This window comes from Atheta coriaria, unplaced genomic scaffold (genome assembly GCF_025399875.1).
Source record: "Atheta coriaria isolate IRGN ID8LTWV9N9 unplaced genomic scaffold, Caltech_Dcor_3.1 hic_scaffold_7_pilon, whole genome shotgun sequence".
NCBI classification, from domain to species: Eukaryota; Metazoa; Arthropoda; class Insecta; order Coleoptera; family Staphylinidae; genus Dalotia; species Dalotia coriaria.
This window is the reverse complement of record NW_027045449.1, coordinates 11,878,445-11,893,599: the sequence shown is the minus strand read 5'-3', so window position 1 is coordinate 11,893,599 and position 15,155 is coordinate 11,878,445. Positions and strand designations below refer to the sequence as shown.

The 15,155-nt window shown below is 39.4% G+C and overlaps 1 protein-coding gene across 1 annotated transcript; it reads left to right on the top strand.

Moving 5' to 3' along the window:
- Positions 1-336: 336 nt before the first annotated feature.
- LOC135795713 (dynein axonemal heavy chain 7) lies at positions 337-14,733 on the top strand. Its single transcript, XM_065307474.1, is given in 26 exon segments — positions 337-1,127; positions 1,174-1,471; positions 1,538-1,729; positions 1,795-2,165; positions 2,231-2,452; positions 2,512-2,603; positions 2,606-2,717; positions 2,792-6,005; positions 6,008-6,568; positions 6,624-7,220; positions 7,270-7,482; positions 7,539-8,267; positions 8,326-8,555; positions 8,611-9,173; positions 9,176-9,208; positions 9,211-9,814; positions 9,869-10,022; positions 10,083-11,008; positions 11,059-11,539; positions 11,589-11,960; positions 12,022-12,178; positions 12,233-12,399; positions 13,630-13,864; positions 13,933-14,084; positions 14,137-14,418; positions 14,472-14,733. Coding segments are annotated over 26 exon segments (11,925 nt in total). The 5' UTR covers positions 337-366; the 3' UTR covers positions 14,679-14,733.
- Positions 14,734-15,155: the final 422 nt, after the last annotated feature.

Genomic DNA, 15,155 nt, shown 5'->3' with positions numbered 1-15,155 from the left:
AATATCGTTATTGCTTGAATATCTTTTATATTTGCGTGTTGTAGACTTTGGGAGCATTTTACACCGTTCCACTTCAATTTTTGCCACGAAAAAGTGATGTATGTGCTATTCTGATGTAAAATCTATAACTTTGGAAATTTTTATCAAAATCAGTTCGATGATTTTAGTGTTATCGCGTCACAAACATCCATCAATTTATATCAACTCACATTTATAACAGTAAGTAGGATATATTTGCACCATAACCATAACAACCCCCCAACTTGTTTACTTCTTGTATAATCAATAAAATATATTTTTTAATGTCAGTGTCACATTTTACAGGGTTTTAATGCGTTTTGCAAACGAATTTACAATTTTTAAAAAATGGCGGGTCGACGAGAAGTTGAAGGAAAACGTTTATTCAAAAAACTAGACGAAATCAAAGCCAGAATCAAATCTCATGGTGTAGATATAACCGTCCCGAAATATCCTCAACCATCAGACTTCAACATCGGACCAACACCACTATTTCAATTACCACCAGAGATTTTAGTGCCAATATTTGCATCGGGCCATCCAACGTATCGCAAAAAACTCCGACAACGCCAAAGACAGGATGAGTTGCAACGCATGAAAATGCAAGCGTTTACAGCTCTACGCCGTGAAAGAGAAGAGTTTCGTAGAAGAGTGATCGCCATTATTGTCGGCCATGAAGGTCCCTTTGATCCCACCGCGAGAGTACCATCGGACGACGAAAGGGAACTGATGCGATATTACTTCTATATTCGTTACGGCATAGACGATAAATACGTAGCCCCAATTGGAGAATCCACCCTAAAGAAAATATATAGACTGGTACCGAGTAAGTATAAGAAATGGAAAAAGACTCACGATGAGGTTGTGATCGAGATCAAAGAAGACTTCAATACGGCGGTGAAAAAATCCATTGTCGATTTTGTTCTGAAAGATCCACAATGTGAAGCGGGTATTGAGGATTTCCAAAGCAACGAACGCAACGAATGCGAAAAAATGAGCATCGTTTGGAAACCTGTCTACGATTATAATCGCGGTAAAATTGCCAGGACTATCAACATTATTAATCCATGTATTGTTGAACTTGTTGATTTATGGTTTACAAGATTCGAGTAAGTTTTAAAAAAAAATTTTTTCCGAAAAAATTAATTTTTTTAGCAATTTTCGTTTGATCAACACTGAAGCATTGAGAGAAAACAAAACAATTTTTGAACTAATAGATTTCAACTGGAATATGTCCGAACACATCAAACGTGGCAAAGAAATGTTAATAACCAATTATTACAGAACAGCTGTGGATATTTTTGTTGGTGGAATGGCGAAGAAAAAGATTCCATTAACACCGGTGAAACTGAAAAAGTTTTTCGCTTGCGTAGCTGTCATTATGACACAAAATATGCAAAACTTGTGCTTGAATTCACTGGCGGACTTTTATAATTACATTACTGACACTAAGGTAACAAGTTTATCAAATCATCAAAGCTTGTTTGATCTTTTTTCATGAAAGATTTTTTTTTCATAGAAAAATCGCGGGTTTCTTTTGAATCTCGTCCTGAAAGTAAACTTCTTATCGTTCGACCCACCGTTTAAGCATTTTCGCGAATCGATACTCAAAGTGATTGATGACATCACCGAAGCAGTTCTCAGTTTTCCACGTGTAGAGACCTACGTTTTTCCCAGCAAGGCGACGAAAGGAAATTTACAAACTTTGAACGTAACACCAAACTCATTCACGTCGTCAAAATCGTGTTACTCACGCGCCACGTTTTGATTTTCCAGCCGGCGATACCGGAAGATTTGGTCATGAATTACAAACAGGGTATAATTAACTTCCTGCATGAGCAACGCATTCCGCCCGAGTTGAAAGTGCAGGATTTCGATGATTACATGGCGCTTATAAACGGCGACTACGCGACGGACATTGAAACATTTTTGAGCGAAGACCACTCGTTTGAAGAATACTGCGAGAAGATTTTATTTTATAAAGATATCGCGGATAATATTCCAATCAAAATGGAGCATATGGTGCGAATAGGAATGTATGACATCGATAGGAATAATTTAATTCAAGACTTTGTTGATGTGTGCAACGATTTCAAGGATCAATTAGTGAAGAGAATGACGGCTAATTATCAAGCAAATTGCAGACAGTAAACATAACCTTAGATTATATAATTCTATAACCTAATCAAAAAATAATAATAAAAATTTGTAGGTTAGGAGAGGAATATGAAATTATAATGGATAGAGCAGTAACGGTTCCTGAAAACACTGAGGAATTAATGGATTTAATTAATTTCGTTGCCAACGTTCGATCTAATTTACTTAGTGAAATGGAAGATCGTTTAAGGGATGTTATGAGACATATAATATTCTTATCAGATCATAGTATTTTTACACCGCTTGAGATGAAAACAAATAACAACACGTTTTGGTGGTTAGTAATTATAAATGAGCCAAAATTTATGAAATTGTGATAAATTTGTTTGTATTTAGTTATTTGCGTGGTCACCATGTTTTGGACGATCATAATGATATGGTAGAACAGAAAATATTGGAATTCCAAGCGTTGCTCGAGACAAAAATCAAAAATTCGAAGAAAAACTTGCTTTATACGCAGTTTTGGTGGATGAAATGCAATATAATGGAGAATTGGAATTTTTGCCAAAATATTTCAAAAGAGCTAATCAACTAGATAAAAGGTATCATTTTCTCTGTGCAAAGTAGCCTAACTAATTATTTGCTTTCTTAAAATTATTTTTATTTTATTTTCTAGATTGGTTAATGCTTTAGAAATAATTGATCACTTTAACGCTGAAGAAACAGCCTTTAAATTTGAATTATCCCAATATCCAATCCGGAAACAAACCCACGATAAGCTCCGCCCCTTTAAACAACTCTATGACAACGCCACTGAATTTCTAACCAAGTATAACCTCTGGATGAATTCAAAAGTAGGCACCTATGACCCGGAAGAAATCGAAACCGAAGTGGGGCAAATCTATAGAGTTGTTTATAAATTAGAGAAATTCTTCTCTGATAAACCAGCAACATATGGTTTAGCTTGTATTATTCGCGAAAAACTTGATACATTTAAAGATTATATGCCCATTATACAAACCCTTGGAAATCCTGGTCTTAAAGAACGTCATTGGGAGAAGATTTCGGAAATTGTCGGTTTTCCTATTACTGTAGATGATTCTCTAACACTTGCAAAGGTATTAGACTACCAGTTGGAAGAATATCTTGCCAAGTTTGAGGTCATTTCTGAAGCCGCAACCAAAGAGAGTAATTTGGAGCGTGGTCTTGCAAAGATGAAAGGTGAATGGGAAGGTGTCGAGTTTTCTGTTCTTATCTACAGAGATACCGGAACATATATTTTATCAGCCATTGATGAAATTCAGGTGTTGTTGGATGATCACATTGTGAAGACTCAAACAATGAAGAATTCTCCGTATATAAAACCCTTTGAAACAGAGATTCTCGAATGGGAAGCACTTTTAGTTCTATTACAAGATATCATGGATGATTGGCTTAAAGTTCAGGCAACTTGGATGTATCTGGAGCCAATTTTCTCATCACCAGATATCCAACAACAAATGCCTGAAGAAGGAAGAAGATTTACTGCTGTTGATAAAATCTGGAGGGATATTATGAAGACTGTCAATGAACAACCTGGAGTTTTGACTGTTGTAGAGATAGATAAAATGTCGGAACGCTTGAAGAAATGCAACAGTCTTCTGGAAGTTATCCAGAAAGGTCTTAATGATTACCTGGAGAAGAAACGCTTGTTCTTCCCGAGATTCTTCTTCTTATCCAATGATGAATTATTGGAGATATTATCAGAAACTAAAGATCCCACAAGAGTGCAACCTCATTTGAAGAAGTGCTTCGAAGGAATTGCAAAGTTGACATTTACAGAAGACCTGGTTGTTACTGTGATGAAGTCCAGTGAAGGAGAAGAAGTTCCCCTAGAAGATATCATTGAAACTAAACTAGCACGAGGTGCAGTAGAAAAATGGTTGCTACAATTGGAAGCTGATATGAAGAAATCTGTTCATAAACGGGTGCAATTAGCAGTGGAAAATTATCCAAAGGTCAAAAGACACGAATGGGTTTTGGCATGGCCTGGACAGTGTGTCCAAAGTGTTGCGATGTGTTATTGGACAATGGATGTTCACGCAGCCATAGAGACCAGTATTGATTCACTGAAGAACTATTATGATAAATGTAACACCCAAATATCGAGGGTTGTTGATCTAGTCAGAGGAAAACTGAATACACAAAACCGTATCACTCTTGGTGCTTTAGTTGTTCTAGATGTTCACGGGCGTGATGTCTTACAGGAAATAATTGAGTTTAAAGTGAGTAATGTCACAGAATTTAAATGGTTGTGCCAGTTGAGATATTACTGGGAGAGAAACGAAATGGCAACCAGGATGATCAACTCCACATTGATGTATGGATATGAATATCTTGGTAATACACCCAGATTAGTCATCACACCCTTAACTGATCGATGTTATCGAACGTTGTTTGGAGCACTACACTTGCACCTTGGTGGTGCTCCTGAAGGACCTGCGGGAACTGGTAAAACCGAAACTACTAAAGATTTAGCCAAAGCAGTTGCAAAGCAATGCGTGGTCTTTAACTGTTCGGATGGTTTGGATTACATCGCACTGGGGAAGTTCTTCAAAGGTTTAGCGTCGTGTGGAGCTTGGTCTTGCTTTGACGAGTTCAACCGAATTGACCTTGAAGTGCTCTCTGTAGTTGCGCAACAGATTCTAACTATTCAACGTGGTATAAACTCTGGGAACCCAAAGTTAATGTTTGAAGGCACTGAATTGACGCTTGATCCAACTTGCGCTGTGTTTATCACCATGAATCCAGGTTATGCAGGTAGATCTGAACTTCCGGATAATTTGAAAGCACTATTTAGATCTGTGGCTATGATGGTACCCGACTATGCGCTTATTTCTGAGATTGAATTATACTCTTATGGTTTCCTCACGGCAAAACCATTAGCTGTAAAAATTGTTGCAACTTATCGACTTTGTTCTGAACAGTTATCATCACAATGTCATTATGATTACGGAATGCGAGCTGTTAAATCAGTCCTCAGAGCAGCTGGTACTCTAAAACTTAGATACCCGGAAGAAAGAGAAGATATTTTAGTACTACGCTCAATTAAAGACGTAAATTTGGCAAAGTTTTTAGTACCAGATGTTCCTTTATTCCAAGGAATCACTTCTGATTTATTCCCTGGCGTTACACTACCAGCACCCGACTATGATATCCTCACTAAAGCAGTACAGGATACTTGTGTTCAAATGAATCTACAATTAACTCCATTTTTCCTAGAGAAAATCGAACAATTATTCGAAATGATTATAGTGAGACACGGTTTGATGTTAGTTGGTTTACCATTTGGCGGTAAAACATCTTGCTATAGGGTTCTGGCTGATGCACTAGGCCTGGTTGAAGAACGTGGTGAAATGGATGAGCACCGTGCAATTTACACAGTAATGAATCCCAAATCAATCACAATGGGACAACTCTACGGACAATTTGATCCGGTCTCACATGAATGGTCCGATGGAGTACTAGCTGTGAGTTTTCGAGCAATGGCCATGTCCCAAACAGAAGACAGAAAATGGCTTATATTTGATGGTCCAGTAGACGCAATTTGGATAGAAAACATGAACACAGTTTTAGACGACAATAAAAAACTATGTTTAATGTCCGGAGAAATCATTCAAATGTCCCCACAGATGAATTTGATATTTGAACCAATGGATCTAGAAGTAGCTTCACCTGCTACCGTCTCACGATGTGGTATGATTTACTACGACCCAGCATCCCTTGGCTGGGAACCACTTTTAACCTCATGGGAAAAGACTCTACCTGATGCTTTGAATGAACAAGACAGAAAAATGATCGATAATCTGTTTCATCGTTTTTGTCCGCCGCTACTCTGGCTGATCAAAAAGGTGGTCTCAAGGAGATGTGCCCCATGTCAGAGTCTAATCTCTTGGTATCAACTATGAATCTATTTGATTGTTTCTTAGACGACTTCAGAGATGAAAAATTTTTGGAGAATTGTACTGATTTAGACAAGAGAGCTCAATTAGAAGGGTCTTTCTTTTTCGCAGCTATCTGGGGTTTGGGTGGGACACTAGATGCTGCAAGTAGAAATGACTTTAATTTATTATTCAGAGGTTTATTAGATAAAAAGTTCCCTGAATCTACCGCAAAAGTATTATCGCTACCAATGACTATAGACAAGCCTGACAAACCGTATATTTTTGTAATACCCACACATGAAACCGTTTTTGATTTTCGATATATCAAAGAAGGCAAAGGAAAGTGGAAAAGATGGGTTGATGAACTCGCAATGCAACCTCCAATATCCAGAGATATTCCTGTGAATCAAATTATTGTTCCCACAGTGGAAACTGTCAGAAATATTGCTCTAATGACTTATTTGGTTCAACATCAAAAAGCTTTAATGATTGTTGGACCAACTGGAACTGGAAAATCAGTTTATATCATCGTAATATCTTCTTATCATTAAACTAATAAAAATATACTTAACGCTTTTATTTTAGGATTTTCTATTGAAGAAAAACGATACAAAAACATACAAAGCTACTTTTATGGCATTCTCCGCTCAAACATCAGCAAACCAAACCCAGGATATCATAATGAGTAAACTAGATAAAAGAAGAAAAGGTGTTTATGGTCCACCGGTTGGTAAAAAGTCAGTATTCTTTGTTGATGATGTCAGCATGCCTATCAAAGAAACCTACGGAGCACAACCTCCAATAGAACTTTTAAGACAATGGTTTGACCATGGCATTTGGTATGATAGAAAAGAGGTAGTTCCAATGAAACTGGTTGATATTCAGTTTATATCCGCAATGGGACCACCTTCGGGAGGCAACACAGTCACACCACGTTTTGCAAGACACTTTAATCACATTTGTATTGATGAATTTGGAGATGAAGTGATGGTGAACATTTTCAGTCGGATTATGCTCTGGCATTTGGACACCAGGGGCTTCTCAAAGGAATTTGATCCATGTATTGAACAAATTGTAGGCGCTACTTTGTCTGTGTACAAGTTAAGTCGGGAAAATTTGTTGCCAACTCCAGCAAAGTCACATTATCTTTATAATTTGAGAGATTTTTCAAGAGTTATCCAAGTATGATCTACAAAAATGTTGTAAAACTGTTTTAAATGTGACTTTTTAGGGAGTACTTTTATCTGTACCGGAAACAATGGATAGTTTAATAGCTATGAAACGTCTCTGGGTACATGAAGTCCTCAGAGTCTACTGTGATCGATTAATTGATCAAGAAGACAGAAATTGGTTAATCAACACTTTACACACAATTAGTCAACAGTATCTACATGAAGATATGAATAAGATGTTCAAACGTCTATTTCTACCAAACACTACAAATGTAAAACTCAAATTTTTTTGTGTTTCGTTTAAAAACCGTAAAATTACTGTTTTTAGATTGGTGAAATTGAACTGAGAAACCTGGTCTACTGTGATTTTGCAAATCCGAAAGCTGATCAACGTTACTACGCTGAAGTAGCAGATCTCAATTCCCTCCGAGAAATAGTAGAAGGTTATCTTCGAGAATACAATAACATGACCAAGAAACCAATGAATCTGGTAATGTTCAAATTTGCTATTGAACATTTATCAAAAATCTGCCGCATTGTAAAACAACCCAGAAGCCACGCACTTCTAGTTGGAGTAGGTGGTTCGGGACGTCAATCATTAACAACATTAGCCGCTCATATTTCTGAATATGAACAGTTCCAAATTGAGTTGACCAGACAATATGGCCGCGCGGAATGGTTCGAAGATTTGAGGCATATTCTACGAAAAGCAAGTGCTACTGATCAACATGGAATATTTTTGTTCTCTGATACACAATTGAAAGACGAATCATTTCTGGAAGATTTAAGCAATTTGCTGAATTCTGGGGAAGTGCCCAATTTGTTTCCAATGGAAGACAAAGCAGAGATTTGTGAAAAAATGCGTCAGTTGGATAGGCAACGAGATAGATCACTACAAACTGATGGAAGTCCTGTGGCATTGTTTAACTTTTTCGTACAGATTGTCAGAGAACAGTTGCATATCTCCTTGACGATGTCTCCAATTGGGGACGGGTTCAGAATACGTCTGAGAAAGTTTCCTGCTCTTGTTAATTGTTGTACAATTGATTGGTTCCAAGTAATGTTTGTCTTTTTATGTTTGGAGAGTTTTTTTTATTGCTTTAAGTGTTTTACAGCCTTGGCCTGAAGATGCTCTAATTGCGGTCGCGACCCGCTTTCTGGGAGAAGTGGATCTTCCAGTTAAAGAGCGACAAGTCTGTATCGACATGTGCCAAACCTTCCACACCAGTACTGAGGAATTGTCCCTTGAGTTCTTTAAACGATTAGGGCGTCGCACCTACGTCACGCCTACTTCGTACTTGGAGCTCATAAGCACTTTCAAAACTTTCCTGGATCGAAAGCGACAGTGAGTTGGCCCCGCAAACTTTTAATAGCCACATAAATTCTTTTTATCTATCTAGGGAAGTCCTACTCGGCAAGAAGCGGTATATAGTTGGTTTGGAGAAACTTGCAGCCGCTTCAGCTGAAGTTTCCGTCATGCAGGCGAGTTTAGAAGCACTGCAACCCGCTTTAGAGGAAGCAGCCAGCAACGTACAAGCAACACTGGTGAAAGTTGAAGCGGAATCAGCCGAAGCCGCAATTGTAGAAGCAAAAATTACAGAAGATGAAACCGTCGCCAATGAAGTCGCCAAAGCTGCACAGGCAATCAAAGATGAATGTGATGCTAATCTAGCTGAGGCACTACCAATTCTGGATGCTGCAATGGCCGCTTTGAATACACTGACACCAGCGGATATTACAATCGTCAAAACAATGAAAAATCCTCCGAAAGGCATCAAACTCGTTATGGAAGGCATCTGTGTATTGAAAGATGTCAAACCTGATAAGGTCCCTGCTCCGAACGGCATTGGAACAGTGGAAGACTACTGGGGTCCTTCCAAAAGAGTATTGGGAGACATGAAATTCCTGGAGGGATTAATTAACTATGACAAAGACAATATTCCTCCGAGAATTATGCAAAAATTAACCGAAAAATTCTACATGATCCTAATTTTGATCCTGAAAAATTAAAACAGCTTCCACAGCCGCTGAAGGTTTATGTAAGTGGACCATCGCTATTGCAAAATACGACAAAGTTGCAAAAGTCATAGCGCCGAAAAAGATCGCACTTGCTGCCGCCGAGGGTGAGTTTCAAGAAGCCCAAGCTGAATTGGATGTTAAACGTGCCCTATTGGCGGAAGCCAAAGCACGTGTAGCTAATTTAGAAAAAATCTACGATGATGAAAATAACAAGTTTCAAATGTTGCGCGATGAGGCTGACCTTTGCGCTCTGAAACTCCAACGAGCTGAAGATTTAATCGGAGGACTTGGTGGTGAAAAAGATCGATGGAGTGCAGCAGCTAAATCTCTCGGAGAAAAATATTTCATATTAACAGGAGATGTCCTGATTAGTTCCGGTGTTGTGGCATACCTAGGACCATTCACAATGCTTTTCCGTCAACAACAAATCGAAAGTTGGGTGAAACGCGTGTCTAGTTTCAATATTGTCTGCGCTAAAGACTTCCAACTAACTGCAGTTCTTGGTGAACCTGTCGTGATCCGACAATGGAACATTCAGGGTTTACCTTCGGATAGTTTCAGCATAGATAATGCCATCATTATCAAGTGATGCTTTAAATTAAATCGCTGTAATTAAGTTTAATAGTTTTATCGTTTTAGAAATGCACGCAGATATCCGTTAATGATCGATCCGCAGGGGCAGGCGAACAAGTGGACGAAAAACATGGAGAAACCCAATAATCTTTCGACGATACGCCTGAATCAGGCCGATTACGTCCGCGTGCTCGAGAATGCAATTCAATTTGGCCTCCCTGTAGATATTAATTAATCGCGTTACACTCTTGCGCTGTGAAACTAATCCAATCAATTTCAGGTGCTGTTGGAAAACATCGGCGAAGAATTGGATGCGGTTCTGGAGCCGATTCTAGCGCAACAAACCTTTAAACAAGGCGGAACTTTGTGTCTTAAATTGGGCGATGCTATTGTAGAATACAACAAATCGTTTAGGTTATACATAACCACAAAAATGAGAAATCCACATTATTTACCAGAAGTGGCAGTAAAAGTGACATTGGTTAACTTTATGATTACTACCGTTGGTTTAGAAGACCAACTTTTGGGTATTGTTGTTGCTAAAGAACGTCCTGATCTAGAATCGGAAAAGAATTCTCTAATCATCCAAGGTGCAGAAAATAAGCGCCAACTTAAAGAGATAGAAGATAAAATTCTGGAAATTCTAAGTTCTTCAGAAGGAAATATTTTAGAAGATGAAACAGCTGTTAATATTTTAAGCTCTTCGAAAGCCTTAGCAAATGACATTGCAAGCAAACAAGCAATTTCAGAAGTAACCGAAAAGCAAATAGACTCTGCGAGATTAGAATATCGCCCGATAGCAGTACACTCCGCCATCTTGTTTTTCACAACAGCGGATCTAGCGCAAATTGATCCGATGTACCAATACTCTTTAGTATGGTTTATGAATTTATACAAAAACGCGATCGATAACACCGAACGCGTAGAAGACGTTACCGAAAGACTAAAAGATTTGAAAAAGTTCTTTACCCACTCGTTGTATGTGAACATTTGTCGAAGTTTATTCGAAAAAGATAAACTTTTATTTTCACTTCTGCTGGCGATCAACATTATGAAAAGCCAGAATTTAGTGGATCATTCAGAATGGATGTTTCTGTTGACAGGCGGTGTTGGCCTCAGCAACAAAGTTAAAAATCCGACTTCCTGGTTGATTTCGAATAACTGGGACGAATTGTGTAGATTATCCGATGATTGTGCAGCATTCAGGTACAGAAATAACCATATTTTTATCAATATCTGAGGTTATGTTTTTCTAGGGGTTTACGTGAACATTTTATAAGTCAAGTAGGTAAATGGAAGAATATATTTGATCATAGTGAACCACACAGTCAGAAACTCCCGGAGCCATGGCAGAAAAAATTGAGCACATTTCAAAAATTATTGATTTTGAGAGTTATTCGCCCAGATAAAATGACGCCAGCTGTACAGAAGTTTGTCAGCGAGCGACTTGGAAAAGAGTTTATCGAACCACCGCCGTTTGATTTACAATCATCTTATTCGGATTCACATTGCACAGTTCCATTAATATTTGTATTAACTCCCGGGGCGGATCCGACCGCCATTTTGTTAAAGTTTGCTGAGAACATGGGTTATGGAAGCCGGTTACACTCATTATCCTTAGGGCAAGGCCAGGGACCAATCGCAGTGAAGCTAATCGATGAAGGCGTTAAATTTGGTACGTGGGTAGTTTTACAAAACTGTCACTTGGCGAAAAGTTGGATGCCTACATTGGAACGCGTAAGAAATGATTTTTGTGCGTGAATTTATTTTAATGTAAAACATGCAGATATGCGAAGGATTTTCGATTGAAACGACACACCCGGACTTCCGACTGTGGCTGACGTCCTATCCGGCGGAGCATTTTCCGGTTCTAGTGCTGCAGAACGGCGTTAAGATGACGAACGAACCGCCGAAAGGACTACGCGCGAACATTGTGCGTTCGTATCTCAGCGATCCGCTGACGAATCTCGAATGGTTCGAGAGTTGCAAGCAGAGCGACAACTTTAAGAAACTACTCTATGGCCTGTGCTTCTTTCATGCGCTCGTCCAAGAACGCCGGAAGTTCGGCCCGCTCGGCTGGAACAATCCGTACGAATTCAACGAGACGGATTTGCGCATCAGTGTAATGCAATTGCACATGTTCCTCGACGAGTACAAAGTAAAGTGTGAATTTTACACAGATTTCAATAGCAAATTAAAAATATTTCACGATTTTTAAGGACGTTCAATACGAAGCGCTTAGTTATCTGACAGGAGAATGTAATTACGGTGGACGTGTCACCGACGACTGGGATCGGAGATGTCTTCGCACGATTTTGAGTCAGTTTTACTGCCGTGAACTGGTTGAAAAAAAGCATTACAAGTTCGATCCAACTGGTTGGTAATACAATTAAAAATCTGAAGGGAAAATTGATTTATTTGTCATACTAGGAACATACTATTGTCCGGAGGTAAAAGAGTACGAAGAGTTTATGAGTTACACGCGTTCGCTGCCTTTGATCACTCATCCGGAAGTGTTCGGCATGAACGAGAATGCCGACATCATGAAAGATCAACAAGAGACGAACCTGTTGTTCAGCAGCACGCTACTCACACAGGTAAAACACTAAAACTACCCCAAAGTTGGTAAACAAAAACTATACGATAGAAACTAACCAAAAACGTTATATTTTCGCAATCAGGATCGTTTGGTAAGAACCTGTCTTTCTATGCAAACAAATTTTATACTTTGCTCAATTCTCTTGTATTCATGTTTATACCAACCAGGATCTAATTCAATTAGAGGTAAGAGAAATCAATTAACAAACATGAATGCAGCCGAGTCTATGCTTGTTTGGTTGCCGGCATTGAATAGCCCACACGCGCACAATGTGTCAATGCAGAGTTGTGCGGGTAATTACGAACGCGCGCTTATTGTTTATTGACGAGTTCGGCGGCGGCGGCAGGCCGTGGGAGTGTGGGAAATTTGCATCCGACCATCCGACCCTAATCGCTTTTAAGTACATGCGAGTCTCCCGCCCCCCACAGCCAGCCGCTCACGCACATTCACCTCTCCGGCGGGATTTTAGGGGTTCGCATAATGCGCGCACAAATCGAAAGGTCTAATGCATCCGTCGAATTCCCATAGCGATACGGAACCAGTTTAATCGCGAAGCGTATTCGCCAAAATTGCCCCGAACAAGATGTAACCAGCGTGTGCAATTTGTGCGTCATGAGAGAAAATTTATACAAGTAGTTAGTTATTCATTAACAAGTCAAAAATCAAATGATTTACACAACAATTTAAATAATTCTAGCTTTTGCCCGCGACTTCGTCCGGTAGTGTTACATAAAAATGTAATTCGTTTTTACTCTCTTGTTCTAGATATAGAATGTGTCAATTCTATCAATAAGATACGCAATTTTATTTTAAAGAAATTAATTATATAAAGAATTGCTAATAATGCACTTCAGCGCGCCATCTCGGATTTAACTAAGTAACTATAACTATGATTGTATCTCAATGCCAACTTTTATCTTATAGAAAAGGGCTGTCTTCAGGTTTTTCCCGGCAATTATTCGAAATTTTCTCGCCATAGAAACAATCCTTGGACTTTAACGAACATTTAAAAAAAATAATTGGGCAAATTAGTCTGGGCGTTGTTGAGTTATGCGCTTCCCAACAGATTTTGCGATTCATTTTCATATTATAGATAGATATAAGTTGAAAATTTTAAATTATTTTAAATGCAATTTGTCTGATGTTGATGATGAAACAACACAAAATGGCTGCCAAAATAACAAACACCAGCTGAAATGTTTGTTTCTACACGTTATGAATACTTTAGGACGCGTTATCGACGTCCGGAAGTGCGAAGTCGCCGGACCAGGTCGTGATGGACGTGGCGAGTGATATACTCTCGAAATTACCACCCAACTTTGACCGCGACCGAGCAATGGAACGATACCCGACATCCTACTCACAGAGCATGAACACCGTCCTCGTCCAAGAGATGGGCAGATTCAATAAACTGCTGACTGTCATCCGAACTAGTTTAATCAGTGTTCAAAAAGCAATCAAAGGTATGCAACCCATACAACTAACCTCACTTCTACACTATATTACCTAACATAAAAACAAATATTATCAGGATTGATTGTCATGTCCTATGCTCTGGAAGAAGTTGTAACAAGTGTACTAATTGGTAAGATTCCACAAATGTGGGCAGGAGTGTCATACCCGTCATTGAAACCTCTTGGGAGTTACATCAACGACTTTCTAGAGCGTTTGGAGTTTCTCAAAGTTTGCAGTTTAGAGTGTGCTCTTGCAATGTTTTAAATTATTAATTTTTTAGCTTTGGGACGACGAAGGCGCGCCTCCGAGTTTTTGGCTTTCAGGGTTTTTCTTCACGCAAGCGTTTCTTACCGGTGCGCAACAGAACTACGCCCGGAAGTATACTATTCCGATTGATTTACTTACATTCGACTATGAAGTTTTGGAACAGACTGAGTTTTATCGTCCACCTGAAGATGGGGTCTATGTGTACGGGTTGTTCTTGGATGGTGCCCGTTGGAATTATAATACTATGGCATTGGATGAATCTCTGCCCAAAGTTTTATATGAAACCGTTCCATATGTATGGTTATTTCTTTTAATATTAGCCGTTAAATTTAATTTTGTATTTTTTAGATTTGGATGAAACCCATTAAACGTGACGATTTGATTTCTCGTCATACTTATACTTGCCCCATGTATAAAACCACCGAACGTCGAGGAGTACTGTCCACAACAGGACATTCGACAAATTTTGTTATTGCGATGATGCTACCGACAGTCAAGAGCCCGGAGCACTGGATCATGCGAGGGGTGGCTCTACTCTGTCAATTATCGCAATGAGGAGTGATGTAGTAACCGAAGAAATTGCGTAATAAAAGTTTTGTATTCGCGAAGATATGAGCAAAGTTTGGCGAGTTGTGTTTTTTATCATTAGAGGTCGAAAGTTGGAGGCGTTTGCTTTTAAGAACACGAGGCGTGCGCGCGCGAGATGCGAAAAAAACGTGTAAAAGTGTAACATTTGCGGGGGCCGCTTGGCATAATCTGATTTGGGCCCTCCCGGAAGTCCCCATTATGTAAGTAACGTCTTAAGCTAATATAGAATGGTCGCCCGTGGCAACGGGATCGATGATGTTCACCCTTGTGAGAGCGAGCGCGCGCGCTGGTGCTCTCCCCGGGTAACCAGGTGACTTCTCTCCCCCCGGTTATGCAGTTCGGCGTCGCGCGTCCGCCGGTTCCGTTCCTTTTCGGCCCCGGAGAGAGACTTTGCTTTCGCTAGCCCGCCGCATGTATGCGTGCCCGGGACGGGATCAAGGGCCT